The following is a 16,997-nucleotide window of genomic DNA, read 5'->3' as shown; positions in this document are numbered from 1 at the left end:
CTGAGCTGGCAGTTTGAAACATAGTAACAAAAATAGAAGCTAAACAAAACACCAGAAACCAGCTTTCAGCTAGCCGGGATCTCAGAGCTGGAGTTGATACAGGGTTTCGATTGTAGAACACAAACAAACCAGATACCTGCTTTCAGGAGCGGAGGCCTAAGAGCTGGAGCCTCAGAGCTAAAGCTGGCTCAGAATAAAAAAAAAAAGAAAAGAAAAAAAGGAGCAGTTGGGAGCTTCAGTCCCAGCCTGAAAACAACCCTCAGCCCCTCACCCAGACTGGCCAGGCACCCCAGTGGGGACCCCCACCCTGATCCAGGACACCCTTCAGGGCAAACCAGCCAGCCCCCACCCATGCACCAGGCCTCTATCCTATATAGTAAAAGACTAATATGCCTCCCAGCACTGGGATCAGCAGAGCTGAGAGGCCTCCCGGCACCGGGATCAGCATGACAGGGGGCAGCACCCAAATCCCCTAATCGCCCTGCGGCTCTGTGTGTGACGGGGGCAGGGCCACAACCTCCCTATAGGCCCTGCTCTGTTCCTGACAGGGGAGGGCACCCCAACCCCCTGATCAGCCCTGCTCTGTGCCTGATAGGGGGGAGCTCCCCAGCCCCCTGTTCGCCCTGCGGCTCTGTGTGTGACAGGGTGCGGCGCCCCAACCCCCCCACCCCACGGGCCCTGCTCTGTGTGTGATGGGGTAGAGCCATAACCTCCCAATCAGCCCTGCCCTGAGTGTGACAGTAGCGGCGCCCCAACCCCCTGATCGGCCCTGCTCTGTGGGTGATAGAGGGCAGCGCCCCAACCCCCTGATGGACCCTGCTCTATGTGTGACAGGGGGCGGTGCCCCAACTCCCCTATCGGCCCTACTCTGTGAGTGGCCCTACTCTGTGAGTGACGGGGGGAGCTCCTCAACCCCCTGATCGTCCCTGCTCTATGCGTGACAGGGTACGGAGCCCCAACCCCCCTGATGGGCCCTGCTCTGTGCGTGACAGGGGGTGGCGCCGCAACCTCCCCATCGACCCTGCCTTGAGTGTGACGGGACGGTGCCCCAACCCCCCAATCGGCCCTACCCTGAGCGTGACTGAGGGTGGCATCGCAACCTCCCGATCCGCCCGCATAACAGGGGGTGGTCCCCAACTCCCCAATCGGCCCTGCTCTGAGCCCGACCAGGGGCTGCACCTAGGGATTAGGCCTGCCCTCTGCCACCCGGGAGCAGGCCTAAGCCAGCAGGTCGTTATGTCCCGAGGTGTCCCAGACTGCGAGAGGGCACAGGCTGGGCTGAGGGACCTCCCCCTCCCCCCCGAGTGCACAAATTTTTGTGCACCGGGCCTCTAGTATATATATATATGATTTCATATATATATATATTCTGATTGAACCAGATAAATAGATCCAAATGTCTACAGATGAAAAAAAATCACAGCTCACTTGGCAGTTTCGGGCCACTGTACTAGCAGGTGAAGTGGGTTGGAATTCAGTATCGAACACAGTTGACTCAAATGATGGAACTTCTGAACTGCCTAAGCTACGATTTGCAAATCGCTGAGCCAGTGCAGCGTAGGGCCCTCGGCTGGTTCAGGAAGCCAGAATTCAGGAAGTGGAACAGGGTTGGCTGAGAGGAGGAAATGCCTGACCTGTAACAGTTGCTTGACTTTCCTGTGCCTGACTTTCTTCATCTTTAGGGGTTACAGTAGCCAGCTCACAGACTTGCTGTGTTGACTAAATGTATGTAAATGTATGTAAAATGGTTAATACACTGCCGGGCCCAAGAAACTGCTTCGTGCCAGAGTTTGCTCTTGTTACTCTGGCACCGATAACCCGGGCTGGATCCCTAACAATGTCCCGCTGCCTCTTCCTCCCAGGAGGCCTGGCTGTGGATTGGGTCCACGACAAACTCTACTGGACCGACTCAGGGACATCAAGGATAGAGGTGGCCAACCTGGACGGGGCCCACCGGAAGGTGCTGCTTTGGCAGAACCTTGAGAAGCCTCGGGCCATTGCCTTGCACCCCATGGAGGGGTGAGTGAGTTGTATCTCAAGTTCCTAAATCCCTCTTGCAACCTCTAGGGACAGTTCCCAGGCCATGTGGGCCAGACTTTATTGGGTGTTGAGAGCGTGGGCTCTGCACCCAGGCACACATGGGTTTGAGTCCTGGCTCTGCAGTAGCTGGCTGTATGGCCTTAGGGTAGTTAGTTTATCTCTCTCGGCCTCCACTTACTCATGTCTACATTGGTGATAAGAAGCATACCTACCTCTTAGCTGGGTGGAGATTACATGAGATGATGAATTTTAAATGGCATAACACATTAATTAAGTTGTAGGTGTTTACTTTTTTATTATTAGCTCATAAGGTTCAGCTAATTAATAATAACTTTATTATTAGAAGAAAAGTCTTCTGAAATGGAAGTTGTTAGCCTCTGGCTTTTGAAAATTCAATGCAGTCAATTGAGGGGAGTGTCTCCTAAGATCCTACAGTTGTAGGTCACCAATTTTAGAAAGTGTGTGTGTGTGTGTATGTGTATAAAATACAAAAGACAGTTGTGGAGAGTTTGATAGAGGAGCCCCTGTTCTAATATTACCTTAGATGGTCAATTCCATGAGGGTTAGAATTTTTTGTCTGTTGTTCACTCCCAGTGCCTAAGATAGTGCCCTCCCCATAGCAGACATTGCAAACAAAAATTTACTTAATGACTAAAGGCCCTGTCTAGAGACATTTAAATTAAAACAGTTAAAAAACACTCTCCTGGCCAAACAAAATGTATCTCCTGCCAGTTGGGGCCCCGGGTGTTTACTGGATAAAAAGCCCCTTGCCTATTACTCTCCCAGTTACCTACCCCGCCTCTACTGCCTGTTTCTCAGTGTCCCTTTCTCTCGTCCCAGCACCATTTACTGGACAGATTGGGGTAACACCCCCCGCATCGAAGCCTCTAGCATGGATGGGTCTGGACGCCGCATCATTGCCGATACCCATCTCTTCTGGCCCAATGGCCTCACCATTGACTATGCCGGGCATCGTATGTACTGGGTGGATGCTAAGCACCACGTCATCGAGAGGGCCAATCTGGATGGGAGTCACCGCAAGGCTGTCATTAGCCAAGGTGAGGTCCTTCCCCCCTCTCCTTCGTCTCTCATCCTCCTTTCCCCATCCTGGCTGCCTGGCGCCTTGGCAGAGGGTGAGATTGGTGCAGGGGCCAGGCAGGCCATGTCTGGACTGAGGTTCTCTTGGACTTTCCCCAGGCCTCCCGCACCCCTTTGCCATCACAGTGTTTGAAGACAGCCTGTACTGGACGGACTGGCACACCAAGAGCATCAATAGTGCTAACAAATTTACTGGCAAGAACCAGGAGATCATTCGCAACAAACTCCACTTCCCCATGGACATCCACACCTTGCACCCCCAGCGCCAGCCTGCAGGTAAAAAAACTGCCCACCTGGTGAGCCTCTGGTGCCTCTGAGAACCTTCCCTGCACCTGTCACAGTTGCCATTGTTTCTGGCCAGGAAATTTGAGGTTGGCACTGACGTGGGCTAATTCCTCCCTCTGCTGGACATTTAGGGTGGTACAACACCGAGATTCATGAAAGACTCATTCAGTTTCCCTGTCCCTATCTAATTCATGCAAACGTTTATAGAGCATCTCCTGTGTGTCAGGGGTCCACAGCTCACAGCTGAGGCCAATACAAAAAATAGTAAGATATAGTTCCTCCCTCCAGGGAGCACACACCATAGCCAAACCCCTAGCCTTGGGCCCACCTTTAGTCTTACCTGACCCTCTTATTCTGGGCTCTTTGAGCAGGGAAAAACCGCTGTGGGGACAACAATGGAGGCTGCACCCACCTGTGTCTACCCAGTGGCCAGAACTACACCTGTGCCTGCCCCACTGGCTTCCGCAAGATCAGCAGCCATGCCTGTGCCCAGAGTAAGTGGGTCTGGGGCACCTGCCTCAGTGGATGTGCCGTGTGAGGGGGGTGGAAGGAACAGGGATATGAGTTTAAAGGATTGCCTGTTATGGGGAGGAGCCCTGGAGAGGAAGAACGTAGGCTAAGGGCTCCTGGGTCAAAGCTGAGGGCTGAGGGCCCAGTAGTAGTTGCTAAAGTTTCAGTGACACCAACCAGTCAAGTATGAATACCTGCAACCAGGCTTCTGTATCATTTCACCAGGTAGGATACTTTTTCTATAGGCAGCAAGAGGGTCCCAGGCCCTTCTAGAAAGCAGGGGAATGGTTTCCTATCTCTTTACCTTTAGCCTCGCCCTGTTAAAGAGTTTTTAACAGAGAGCCAAGATTAGGACGATTAGGACTCTGATGATGCCCCGTATACACAGGCCCTGGACAAATATGTGCCTAACAGAGAAAGACAATGGGACTCGCTGGTCACTCCCTGAACTGCTACTTTGTCTTCCTTTAAGCTCTTGCAGGGGCCTTGCCTTGAGAGGGTGGATCTGTCTAGCTCAGAGCCACAGGCGACTTTTCCTAAGAATAGTCCAGAGAGGAGTGATGCAGGCATGTGGCACCACCAGCAAGGGGCCTGGGGGAATTCCACACACACCAGCAGCTTCCCTTACTTACCGCCATGTACCCACTGGCCCTCTTATCTCTGGCTAAAATCAAATTGCTCGTGGCATCTGGGTCCTTTCAGGGATGAGGGGAACTATTCAGAAGAACAGGGGCGATACTTACTTAGCACACACTGATGGAGAGCCTAGTTTCCCTGCATTCTGTTGTGCCCAGCTCTTCCCATACTGCCTTAGTGAAGTGCAAGAGGTTTCCCTAGGACTTTCCCTTAGGGATTTCTCAGATCTTAAAGGAAGACAGTAAAGTTAGGCAGGGAGTGCCTTTCTGGGAGTGCAATGTATTCTGGGAAACATTCGGACAGTACAGAATAGAGGCAGGGGGTGGAGAAGACCAAGATGGGGAGAAGCCGTGTAAGGGAGTGGCCAGGGCTGCTGCTTGGAGTCGGACCTGAATTAAGTCCCAGCTCTGGTGCTTTGTAGCCAGGGGATCCTGCACAGGTTACTTTACCTCTCTTAGCCTCAGCGTTACTCTCTAGAAAATGAGAATAAGAATAGCACAGACCACAAAGAGATGCTACGAGGGTAGAGGAGACAAGGCAAGAAGAGCACCAAGCTCAATGCCTGGCGTGGAGTAAGTGAACAGTCACTATTGCCTCAAGTGAAGAGAAGAGCAAGAGGAAGGGATCTAGATGACGGAGTGCGTCAGCCAAAACCCTGAGCAGACATAGAAATCATAGGGGCAGGGGTGAGAGTCAGCGGCCGTGTAGCCAATGCACTGAAGGAGATGGAGCAAAGAGGTGAGAAAAGTTGAGATGAAGCTGACAGACACTTAAACAGGATACACTGCTACGCTCTGGGGAGAGTCTATTTCCATTTGATCCTAAAGTCTGATTCTGCCAGCATGGGCTGCCCAGTGCTCAAAGGGGGCCTGAGGTGCGAAGCGTAGGGGACAAAGGGCACCAGGTCCCAGGAGGTGTGACTGAACCAGATGTCACACAGGTGAGCGTCTATGTCTGTCACTGTTATTGGATTTAGAGCATTAAAAGAAGACCCCTTTCGGCCTTTGATCAGGTCTTGACAAGTTCCTGCTTTTTGCCCGAAGGATGGACATCCGTCGGATCAGCTTCGACACAGAGGACCTGTCCGACGATGTCATCCCACTGGCTGACGTGCGCAGTGCTGTGGCCCTTGACTGGGACTCCCGGGATGACCACGTGTACTGGACAGATGTCAGCACTGACACCATCAGCAGGGCCAAGTGGGATGGAACAGGACAGGAGGTAGGGCCCAGTGTGGGCCCAGGCCCTCGGGCAGGGCAGAGATTAAGGGGTAGAATCCTCCCTCTCCTGGGTAAGGGCTTCCCATACTTTCCCCAGTCTGAGAATTGGTGACGTTTAGGCCCCAGAGCTGGGATGCAAGTCAAGTTGGTGATATAGCTTTGCTTCCTGCCCAGGTGGTAGTGGATACCAGTTTGGAGAGTCCAGCAGGCCTGGCCATTGATTGGGTTACCAACAAGCTGTACTGGACAGATGCAGGTATGTACTGGGTAGCCATGGCCTGGCTCTCTGGGACTCCTCTTATTTAAAATCCTGCCCTCAGGTAGAAGGAGCCCAGTGCCCCTCCTGGACCACTTCTGTCTTGACCTGAAGTCCTTGGAAGGTCAGGAGTGGTTGGGCTGCCGCAGAGCTAGAGCTAGAAGCTCACATTGAGGGTTTGGCATTTGCCAATCAAATGGCAGCTACTTCTGCTAGGTAGCTGATGCCAGAGAATGTTTTGAAGTATTTCAGATAAGGCAACTGTGCCCTTTGATTTCTCCCATCACTATCTTGGTAAAATGGGGATTTCCTATTATCCAGGTGAGTTTGGGAGGCCAGGGGAATGCCTTAACCAGAGCCACTCAACGTGTGGCCCCTGACCCCGCAGCATCAGCATTACCTGGGAACTTGCTAGAAATGCAAATTCTCGGGCCCTACCCCAGACCTGCTGAGTCAGAATCTTTGGGGGTTGGTTCAGGCACTTGTATTTCAACAAGCTTCCCTGATTCTTATGCACACTAGAGTTTGAGGAGCATTGCCTTAAATGATAGGACAGAGTGGGTTGCTTGTGTTGAGGAAGCATTACTCTTCAAAGAAATGGAACCGGTCATTTCCTTGAACTTCTTCTCGAAATTCAATTCACTGACTATCCATTGTACATCTACCACAAAGTATTTCTTGAGCGTCTACTACATGCCAGGCTCCATGCTTGGGCATGGAAGGTAAGAGGGTGAACGACCAAGACTAGAGTTAATATCTTTGCCTCATACTTCTTGGTAGGGACAGACCGGATTGAAGTGGCCAACACAGATGGCAGCATGAGGACAGTACTCATCTGGGAGAACCTTGATCGTCCCCGAGACATTGTGGTGGAACCTATGGGCGGGTGAGCACCTGCTCCTTTGGAGTGAGCCCCACCCACTTTCCAGACCTGAGTACTAGAGGGGAGTCTGGAGGAAGCAAGAGCGGCCAGTTCTATGGGAACATCAGGAAGCAAGGGCAGCTATAGAAACCACAGAGCATAGTGACAACTCTGTCTCCTCAGTGGACAAGGAAACCTTTAAATCATTCCATCTTTATTTCTTTCTTTTTTTTTGGTCTGCTTATAAAAGTAACTCATTGTTAAAAAAAAAATAGATAAATAAATCCGTGGAAAGTAAAGATTCCCTATAACCCCACTCTCCAGAAGTAACCATTGTGAACAATTGAGGGCATTTTTCCAAGACTTTCTTCTACGTGTATATATACATTTGTTGTTGGTGGTGGTGGTGGTTTTGTAACTTGGTGTTTTCACATGGCTATATATCTTGGATATCTTTCCATTTGCTTATGTATATTATATAGATCTTTCCATGTGATGATATAGATCTATATATTGTTCTTCTTAGTGGTTGTATAGAATTCTGTTAAATTTATGTACTATAATTATTTAACTCATCCAGTTGAGGAAACGTTTCTTATCCCCCATCTTCATTTCCCCTCTTTCTTTATTCCAAAATAGGCCTTACTTGCTGAGCACTCCTTGAGCCATGGGCTCTGCCTTTATTAAGACTCTGTGATAGTGAAAGGAGATATAAAATCTTCAGACAGCTCTGAGCCCGGGCAGGGCTGGAGACTGAGACAGGAGGCTGAGAAGCCATTGCAGACAGGAACCCTAAAACCGTAGGTGCTCGGAATCCCCACTGGGTGTTAACTGGAAGGCTTGCGAGACCTCCCTTGTCTGTGCCCAGGTACATGTATTGGACTGACTGGGGTGCAAGCCCCAAGATCGAACGAGCTGGCATGGATGCCTCGGGCCGCCAGGTCATCATCTCTTCCAATCTGACCTGGCCTAATGGACTAGCCATTGACTATGGATCCCAGCGGCTGTACTGGGCTGATGCCGGCATGAAGACTATTGAATTTGCTGGACTAGATGGCAGCAAGAGGAAGGTAAGGGTGGCACTAAGGCATCCTCCCACAGCCCTGACAGCCTTTAGGGCATCACTCCTGGCTGGCAGCTGACTGGAGCTAGGGGGACCTCAAGAGGACCCAGTATGGGATGTATGATATTTCTCTGAGGCTGTGGCTGCCCTTCAGAGCCCAGAGGGCCCTTCTGTGCTTGCTGATAAAAGGAATCTGGGTATTCGTGTAGATCGTGGGCTAGGGATATAAGTGATTTCCTAAGAAACATAACAACAAACACTAATGACATACCAGGTGCACCATGATCTCTCCCTATTTGATTTTGTTAGTGTTTATTTTGGTATGTCAAACTTACAGAAAGGTTGCAAGAGCAGTCGAAAGGACCAATAACTAACATTTTGCCACATTGTTGTATTATTCTCAGTCTCTATTTCTCTCTATAACACATACACACACATTATTACTTTTCTGAGCAATCAGAAATTAAACTGGAGACATCCTGTCCTTGACCCCAAAATATTTCGGTGCACATTTCTTAGGAACAGAGGCATTGCCTTACATAATCACAGTACAAAGGTCAAAATCAGGAAATTTAACATTCATACAACGGTACTATCTAATCACACTCAATATTGAATTTCACCGCCAGTTGCCCCAATGATGTCCTTTATAGCTTTTCTTTTTCCTTTTTCTCTTTTAGTCCAGGATACAATCCCGGATCACAATTGTGTTTAATATCACATCTCTTCAGTCTCTAATCTGGAATACTTCCTCAACCTTTTATGTCTTTCTTTTTTTTTAATATATTTTTATTGACTTCAGAGAGGAAGGGAGAGAGAGAGACATCTGTGATGAGAGAGAATCATTGATCGCTGCCTCTTGCACGCCCCACTCTGGGGATCTATCCCGCAACCCGGCATGTGCCCTGACCCGGAATTGTACTGTGACCTCCCGGTTCATAGGTCAACGCTCAACTACTGAGCCACGCGGGCTGAGCTTTGTGTCTTTCTTGGCCTTAGTATTTTTAAAGAGGAAATGCCAGTTATTTTGGTTGGAATAGTCCTCAATTTGTCTGCTATTTCCCTGTGATTAGATTCAGATTATGTGTTGGGGACAGTCACACTACATTAGGTGACGTCAAGTCCTGAGTTCTCAGTGTGTCTCGTCAGTAAGGCACAGATCTTGACGCATCACTTTATTGTGATGTGAACTTGAGTTGAATCATTAAGAGGATGTCCATTGTAAAGTTGCTTTTCCTTTTGTAATTAATAAACAATCTGTGCAGATACTTTGAGATGATATAAACAATACATGATCTTTTACAATCACCACACAACCCTTGGAACCAGGCATTATCACAATCCTATCACAGATTGGCAGACTAAGGCGCAGAGAGATTTGACAACCAGCTCTTGCGCAAGGTCACCCGAGGTCACACAGCAGGCAGTAGCGGCCAAGCTGCATTCCGGCTCCTTGCCCGAGTGCTCAGGCACTGCCGAGTGCTGTGGGACCTTGCTGGGGGATGACACGTGCTGGGTCCCTGGTAGGTGCTGATTGGAAGCCAGCTCCCCCACCCGTTCGGGCTGACCCTCTATGAAGAGCGCATCTATTGGACAGACTGGCAGACCAAGAGTATCCAGAGCGCTGACCGGCTGACGGGGCTGGACCGGGAGACCCTGCAGGAGAATTTGGAGAACCTCATGGACATCCACGTCTTCCACCGCCGGCGGCCCCCAGGTGAGCAGCCCTTGGCCGCCACCAGCTTCTTCTTGGCCTCCCTGTGCTGTAGTCCTCATTATTGACCCCTCTCCTCCTCCCTTCCCAGTGACCACACCATGCGCTATGGAGAATGGTGGCTGCAGCCACTTGTGTCTTCGGTCCCCAAATCCCAGTGGCTTCAGCTGTACCTGCCCCACGGGCATCAACCTGATGCCTGATGGCAAGATATGTTCACCAGGTGAGTCTTAAGCATCAGAAACCTGGAGGGAGCCGCTTAGGGAGGGGCAGTGGCTCTCTTCCTTCCCTGTAGATGGACTCAAATGTGGTCTGAGAAACCGTGAGTCCTGGTGCTTCTAGAGGTTTAGGGGAGGGACAGAGCTTTTAGAAAAGAGGAGAGGTCCAGGACAGAGGCCGGGGAGCAGGTAGACAGGATTGGAGGCAGGCCCCAACTAGTTCTTATGGTGTCTTCATGCATATTCATAAAAGATGCTCCCTTCTCAGACACTTCATTTACATCTGTTGGAAAATTGTCATTATATCCTGATTTGGTTAGAATAAGTTACTTTAGCCCCAGCTGTCCCAAATCGCTCATAATAAACATTAAAACGTATGATATCTACAATGTAATGGAGCTTCCCTTAGATGAGGTGCTTTTGTGAGAAGCAGGACCTGGCTGCCTAGGTTTTGGAAGTCAGCGTTTCTCCCCAAGGGACGCTGCGTGGGTGGGCTGCGTTGGAATTCTAACTTCCCAGAAAATTTAGTCGGAAAGGAACTGTGAATTGTGCCTCCCAGGCTGGGGGAAAAGCCCTCTTTAACGTAACATGAAGTTCTCAAAACTTCATGGGAAAGGGTCCTTCAAAGAGAGTCCTTCTATAATATTAATAAAGAGCTATCATTTATGACTGTATCAGACTCGCTATACAGTGCTGTCTGTACATGATCTCTTTTAGTCCCACGGCCACCCAGTTATGGTCCCCATGGAACAGGTATTGATTCTGGTACACAGTTTAAATGAGTTGTCCAGGATCACTCAACTAGAATCTGACAGAGCCAGAGCATGAACTTCCGTTTGCCTCACTCCAAATCCTCTTCATGGCTGAGCTAGGGTGACTGTCCTTTCCTTCTCTCCCCACCTGGGCAGGCATGAATAGTTTCCTCATCTTCGCCAGGAGGATAGACATACGCATGGTGTCCTTGGACATCCCTTACTTTGCCGATGTGGTGGTGCCAATCAACATTACCATGAAGAACACGATTGCCATTGGAGTGGATCCCCAAGAAGGTCTGTGTGGCCCTCCTTCCCCCTGGCCTCCTGTCCCTGCCCTATAGCAACTGCTATCCTTGCTTTCCTTATCTCCTTATCTCTGCCTCCTGCTAAGAACCTGGGGGCTCACCATTCCTTCTGACACAATGTCAGCCCTGTCTCTACAGCACTTTCTCTTTGGTTATGAAGGCAAGGTTTCTGGCCCCCTTCTCCCTCTCTGCCAAGAGCTATCCTGCTATGACATTTCTACATTTCTTTTTTGTTTTTTAATCCTCACCCGAGGATATTTTTTATTGATTTTTAGAGAGAGTGAAAGAGAGAGGGAAAGACAGAGAAATATCGATGTGAGAGAAACACATCGATTGATTGCCTCCTGCAAGTGCCCCGATCAGGACCCTAGGCCGGAGAGGAGCCTGCAACTGGGGTACGGGCCCTTGACCAGAATCGAACCCAGGACTCTTTGGTCTGCAAGCCGACGCTCTATCCAATGAGCCAAACTGGCTAGGGCTACATTTCTATTGATTTCCTTGCTATGGGTTACAGGGCTCTCTGTCATGCCCTGGTGTCTCAGGGCCTGAGTCAGCTGTGCATGTCCCTCTGTAGGGGTTGGGGGTCCAGGCTGAGCCAAGCTTTCCCTTTCCAGGAAAAGTGTACTGGTCAGACAGCACGCTGCACAGGATCAGCCGTGCCAATCTGGATGGCTCACAGCACGAGGACATCATCACCACAGGTGGGCCTTGCTCCCAGCCCAGGGACCGCCTGTCTGGCTACAGAGCTGAGGAAATAGCCCATCTGTTTTAAGGCAGGAGCCAGTGTGCTCTTCTTGACTTCCTGCAGGCCTGCAAACCACAGATGGGCTCGCAGTGGATGCCATTGGCCGGAAAGTATACTGGACAGACACTGGAACCAACCGGATTGAAGTGGGCAACCTGGACGGGTCCATGCGGAAAGTGTTGGTGTGGCAGAATCTTGACAGCCCCCGAGCCATTGTACTGTACCATGAGATGGGGTGAGAGCTGGCTCTGTGCCTGGGCCCCGGATGGGTCAGCTTGGCTGGGGCTAGGGATGGGGTGAACGTGGGCAATGGAGAGCAGGTGCACTTCACAGGGACACAGACCCGCCTCCTGCGGCTGTTTCACTCTCTGTGACTCCTTTCAGAGTGGCAGCATAGGGTAGAGGTTAAAAGCATGAGCCTTGGACTCAGAAGTCTGGGATTCAAATTCCTTCACAATTTATCAGCTGCATCTGTCACTTTAAGTGCGGTGTTTAACCCCTCTGATTTTCAGCTTCCTTGCCTGTACTGGTAAATGGAGATGAGTCACACCTTGAGACTCTTGTGAGGATTACATGAGATAATATATGGAGAGTACTTTTTCTTTAATAGTGGTAAAAAAATAATACTAATTTACCATCTTAACTATTTTTAAATGTACAGTGCAGTTGTGTGAACTTAATTCACATTATTGCGAAGCAGATATCAGGAACTTTTTCATCTTGCAAATGTGTCATTTTTTTCATAGGCTTTGACTTATTATAAAATACCTTCAATATCCAGGAGCTGAGGGAATAACCAGCTAGTATTCTTCTTTGCCCAGGTACATGTACTGGACAGACTGGGGAGAGAATGCCAAGTTAGAGCGGTCCGGGATGGACGGCTCAGACCGGACAGTGCTCATCAACAACAACCTGGGGTGGCCCAATGGCCTGACTGTGGACAAGGCCAGCTCCCAACTGCTTTGGGCTGATGCCCACACCGAGGTGAGAGTCCTGCTCCTGCTGCTTCCCAGGAACCTGGGAAGATGGGAGATGTCTGTTTGGCATCTCCACCGGGAGCTCCTAGTTTACTGATAACCAGTCCTACCCTCTCCTTCTACAGCGAATTGAGGTCGCTGACCTAAATGGTGCCAATCGTCACACACTGGTGTCACCTGTGCAGCACCCCTATGGCCTCACCTTGCTCGACTCCTATATCTACTGGACCGACTGGCAGACTCGGAGCATCCACCGTGCTGACAAGGGTACCGGCAACAATGTCATCCTGGTGAGGTCCAACCTGCCAGGCCTCATGGACATCCAGGCTGTGGACCGGGCCCAGCCACTGGGTGAGAAGACCCCCTAGGTCTGTGAACCAGAGCCTGTGGCTTTCTGGGGGTATCACAACATCAGAGAGCACAGAGATTTCTTTATAATCACGGAGACAGGGACCTATCTAAGCCCCTTCCAGGAACAGGCTGTGTTCCCTTCTGGTATGGCTGGTACTACAACTACATCATGCTGTCACTTTCAAAGGACCCGTGGAGACACTCTTGCCCCTTCTACCTCATCCCTGCCAGGCAAACCCTGTTATTTAGAACAGCCGAAAATCAGGCACAAGAAACTTTGTAAGATTCAGAAAATATTCTAGGCAGGATGTCCAAACCCATGCTTCTCTCTGTCTCTTATCACCAGGTTTTAACAAGTGTGGCTCGAGAAATGGTGGCTGCTCCCACCTTTGCTTGCCGCGGCCCTCTGGCTTCTCCTGTGCCTGCCCCACGGGCATCCAGCTGAAGGGAGATGGAAAGACCTGTGACCCCTCTCCCGAGACCTACCTGCTCTTCTCCAGCCGTGGCTCCATCCGGCGTATCTCACTGGACACCAGCGACCACACAGATGTTCATGTCCCTGTCCCTGAACTCAACAATGTCATCTCTCTGGACTACGACAGTGTGGATGGAAAAGTCTATTACACAGATGTGTTCCTGGATGTTATCAGGTATGAGTATCCCTGAAACCTCCAGAGGCCACAGGCCTCCTTCCAGTCCCTGATGGGTGAGGTTAGGGTCTGTGTTGACCTCTAAATGGATTCAGTGAATTGACAACTTAGATAGTGAGTTCTGATCCTAACTTGTTCACTTTGTAGTGTTATCACTTATAACAGAGTTTCAAACTTTTGGTGTTTTGTGTGTTGTTGTTTTTGTTTTTTGTTTGTTTTTTGCTAATCCTCACCTGAGGATAAGAATATTTTCCCATTGATTTTAGATAGAGTGGAAGGGAGGGACAGAGAGAGAGAGAAAGAAACATCAATGTGAGAGAGAGACATCAATTGGTAGCCTCCTGCACACGCTCGGACTGGGCACTGGGATCAAACCTGCAATCCAGGTATGTGCCCTGGACCAGGAATTGAACCCACTACCCTTTGGTGCACCTACTGATGCTCTAACCACCTAGCCATACCAGCCAGGGCCTTTTGGGGTTTTTTTCTTGTTGATTTAAAGATCAATAGAAGCTCAGTATGTAAAGCAAATGGAAAGATCAGATAATGTCAGGCTGGGGACCTGGAGCCTTTAATCCCTACCACCGGGCCCTGGGATTGCTCTAAGGATCTGCTAAGACTCATTGAAGAATCAGCCATGCAGCTAAACCATGCATCTGTATTGTGAAACAGGAGCGCTGACCAACAAGGCTTGTTCACTAGGTTTTTGTTTTGTTTTGTTTTCATATTTTTGTTCTATTTGTATTTAATATTTTTACCCCACACAGCTGAGGAAAATGGTGCTCTGCCATCAGTAAGAGGGGTTCACCATCCAGAGATTCTCACGTGCAGGAACAAGGACACTCTCCTTCGTTCTCCCTGGAGAATCTCATGCTGGGGGCAGGTGGGCATATGTTTAGACAAGTCCCCACGTGTTTATGACATGGCCCCCATCCTGAATTCCCTGGCGTAGGACTTCTGTAAAAATACACCTGTAGGTTTTGCCAAATTGGCCTTTTTTTTTTTTTTTTTAATAATGGCTCCCTAGCAATCCTTATCCTTTCCCTAAGGTATATGGGAAATTATTAACCCTTCTTCTGGCAAGACATGGACCAAAATGCCCCCTGTTTATAGCAGGAAACACTCTGTACTCTTAAGAAGTATTTATTCTGCAAATATTTTGAGTTCCTACTGTGTAGACGCTGAGGAATGCACTTACAGATGCTTGGTCTCTGCCTCTATGGAGCTAACAATATAGAGGGATACAATTATGGGAACATGGATTAAAGGGGTTTCAGTCTGGTCAGTCATCCAACCCTGGGCTCTCCCCCAAGGCGAGCAGATCTGAATGGCAGCAACATGGAGACAGTGATCGGGCAGGGGCTGAAGACCACCGACGGGCTGGCCGTGGACTGGGTGGCCAGAAATCTATATTGGACAGATACAGGCCGAAATACCATTGAAGCCTCAAGGCTAGACGGTTCCTGCCGCAAAGTGCTGGTCAACAACAGCCTGGATGAGCCTCGGGCCATTGCTGTTTTCCCCAGGAAGGGGTAAGTTCTTGGCCTGCAGAAAAGAGACCCAGGGGAGAAGGGCCCGGTGAAGAGGCCAGTGGAGGGTGCCTATCTGTGAGTGGCATCGGTGTGTCCCTTGTATTCTCTCGAGCTCCGAGTGCCATCTTCCCATGCCTCAGTGATCATGTCACTGTTGTATCTCAGGTACCTCTTCTGGACAGACTGGGGCCACATTGCCAAGATTGAGCGGGCGAACCTGGACGGCTCTGAGAGGAAGGTCCTCATCAATACAGACCTGGGTTGGCCCAATGGCCTGACCCTGGACTATGATACCCGCAGGTGGGAATCGTGTCCCAAACAGCCTCCTGGAAATAGGGTGGGCGGAGGAGAGGATGCTTGAGATTAAAGTAGTGAAAAACAAAAAATGGAAAGCTGTTGGTAGGTGGGGAAGAGAAAGCAGTGAGAAGGCCAAGCAAACATATTCTTAGAGCAGGGGTTGCTGAATCCAGCCCTCGTCTCTGAGGTGCGTTTTATTTGTCTGGTTTACCTGGTTTTGAGTGTGTTTAGCAGAGCATGTCCTCTGGCTGGACCACTGGTCCCACTACCCCCATCATTTAAGGGCATAGGACTTCACATTCCTTGTTCTCCTGATCCCTTCAGATACTGGAATTTGCAACTCCTGGTCTAGATAAAAAATGCTAAAGAGCAGGAGAGGGGTGAAAGGAGCTCTGAAGTAGTCACTTCCCCTTTCTGCCCTCAGAAGTAGGGAAAGGAATCAGTCACCCAGGCGTTGGGATGGAGAAGAGGAATGCCCTCTTCCTTTAACCTCAGTGAGGTTTTTGTAGACCCAGTCTCTTCTTGAAGGGCATTTATAGGAGTTTTGACTTAGATTCTTAGGTAGGAAGATGAGATTTGGTGGTGGCTCCTTGGAGGTCATTAGAGGGCCTGCTCTCCTGCCCCCCTCCCCCGCCACCTCCCCTTAAAACAGCACTGGCCTCCCCACTTAGGAGTCACCAATTTCTCTTCAGCTTTGGGACTCAGTGACCTCTCATCAATGGTGCTTCTTGACTGCGCACAGCTCTCGCCAGCTCAGCTCAGGAAGGGACAGGCAGCTCCCTGGAGGGGGACGGGGAGAGCAACTGGGCTCCCTGGAGAGCATTTTGAGCAGCCGCTCTCATCTCCTTTCCTTCACAGAATCTACTGGGTGGATGCACATCTGGACCGGATTGAGAGTGCTGACCTCAATGGGAAGCTACGGCAGGTCTTGGTCAGCCACGTGTCCCACCCCTTTGCCCTCACTCAGGTACTAGCTCAAGAAAGTTAGCTAAATCTCCTTAACCGGGGGTATTTCCTCGGGGCTCTAAGTTGGCAGCCTCAACCCTAGATGCTATGGAAGCTCATTTTAGGGGTGTTTTCCTCTACACTGAATCCTTGCCACCACCATGTGTCCTGCTAGGCCTGTCCCACCACTCCCATGTCCCAGCACTCGAAGGAGTGGCTCATAAGTGGTGGTGTGCAGAATCAGCTGTGGAGCTTGTGAAAATACATGTTTCTGGATGTAAAGAATCTGCTTCATGAGGGTTGGGCCCAGGAATATGCATTTTAACAAATTCCCCAGTTGATCCTAGTGCTGGGGCCCCAACATCTGAGCTCAGGCAGCCCATTTAGTGGCAGGAGGGTAGAGTGGCTAAGAGCCAGAGTGTTGAGGCAGCTAGACAATAAGTGCTCATTGAGTATCTCCAGTGCGCCAGTTGTGTGGGTTCAAGTTCTTCTGTGTCATTAAGTAACTGTGCAACTTGTGCAGCTGTGAACAAGATAC

At 50.0% G+C, this 16,997-nt stretch overlaps 1 protein-coding gene across 1 annotated transcript in view; it reads left to right on the top strand.

The window, feature by feature from the left end:
* LRP4 (LDL receptor related protein 4) overlaps nucleotides 1-16,997 on the top strand; it is a 51,475-nt gene that overhangs the window by 21,096 nt on the left and 13,382 nt on the right. The window contains exons 13-31 of the mRNA XM_081099683.1: nucleotides 1,863-2,019; nucleotides 2,881-3,098; nucleotides 3,238-3,414; nucleotides 3,795-3,917; nucleotides 5,582-5,790; nucleotides 5,964-6,045; nucleotides 6,826-6,931; nucleotides 7,776-7,977; nucleotides 9,498-9,687; nucleotides 9,776-9,907; nucleotides 10,811-10,951; nucleotides 11,577-11,663; nucleotides 11,771-11,942; nucleotides 12,529-12,691; nucleotides 12,810-13,035; nucleotides 13,382-13,685; nucleotides 14,999-15,217; nucleotides 15,383-15,517; nucleotides 16,373-16,481. Coding sequence (XP_080955809.1) covers nucleotides 1,863-2,019; nucleotides 2,881-3,098; nucleotides 3,238-3,414; nucleotides 3,795-3,917; nucleotides 5,582-5,790; nucleotides 5,964-6,045; nucleotides 6,826-6,931; nucleotides 7,776-7,977; nucleotides 9,498-9,687; nucleotides 9,776-9,907; nucleotides 10,811-10,951; nucleotides 11,577-11,663; nucleotides 11,771-11,942; nucleotides 12,529-12,691; nucleotides 12,810-13,035; nucleotides 13,382-13,685; nucleotides 14,999-15,217; nucleotides 15,383-15,517; nucleotides 16,373-16,481 — 3,152 coding nt within the window. The remainder of the gene's footprint in view (nucleotides 1-1,862; nucleotides 2,020-2,880; nucleotides 3,099-3,237; nucleotides 3,415-3,794; nucleotides 3,918-5,581; nucleotides 5,791-5,963; nucleotides 6,046-6,825; nucleotides 6,932-7,775; nucleotides 7,978-9,497; nucleotides 9,688-9,775; nucleotides 9,908-10,810; nucleotides 10,952-11,576; nucleotides 11,664-11,770; nucleotides 11,943-12,528; nucleotides 12,692-12,809; nucleotides 13,036-13,381; nucleotides 13,686-14,998; nucleotides 15,218-15,382; nucleotides 15,518-16,372; nucleotides 16,482-16,997) is intronic.

Source organism: Myotis nattereri (assembly GCF_964212035.1).
Source record: "Myotis nattereri genome assembly, chromosome: 9".
In the NCBI taxonomy this organism is placed as follows: Eukaryota; Metazoa; Chordata; class Mammalia; order Chiroptera; family Vespertilionidae; genus Myotis; species Myotis nattereri.
This window is presented reverse-complemented; position numbering and strand designations above follow the sequence as displayed.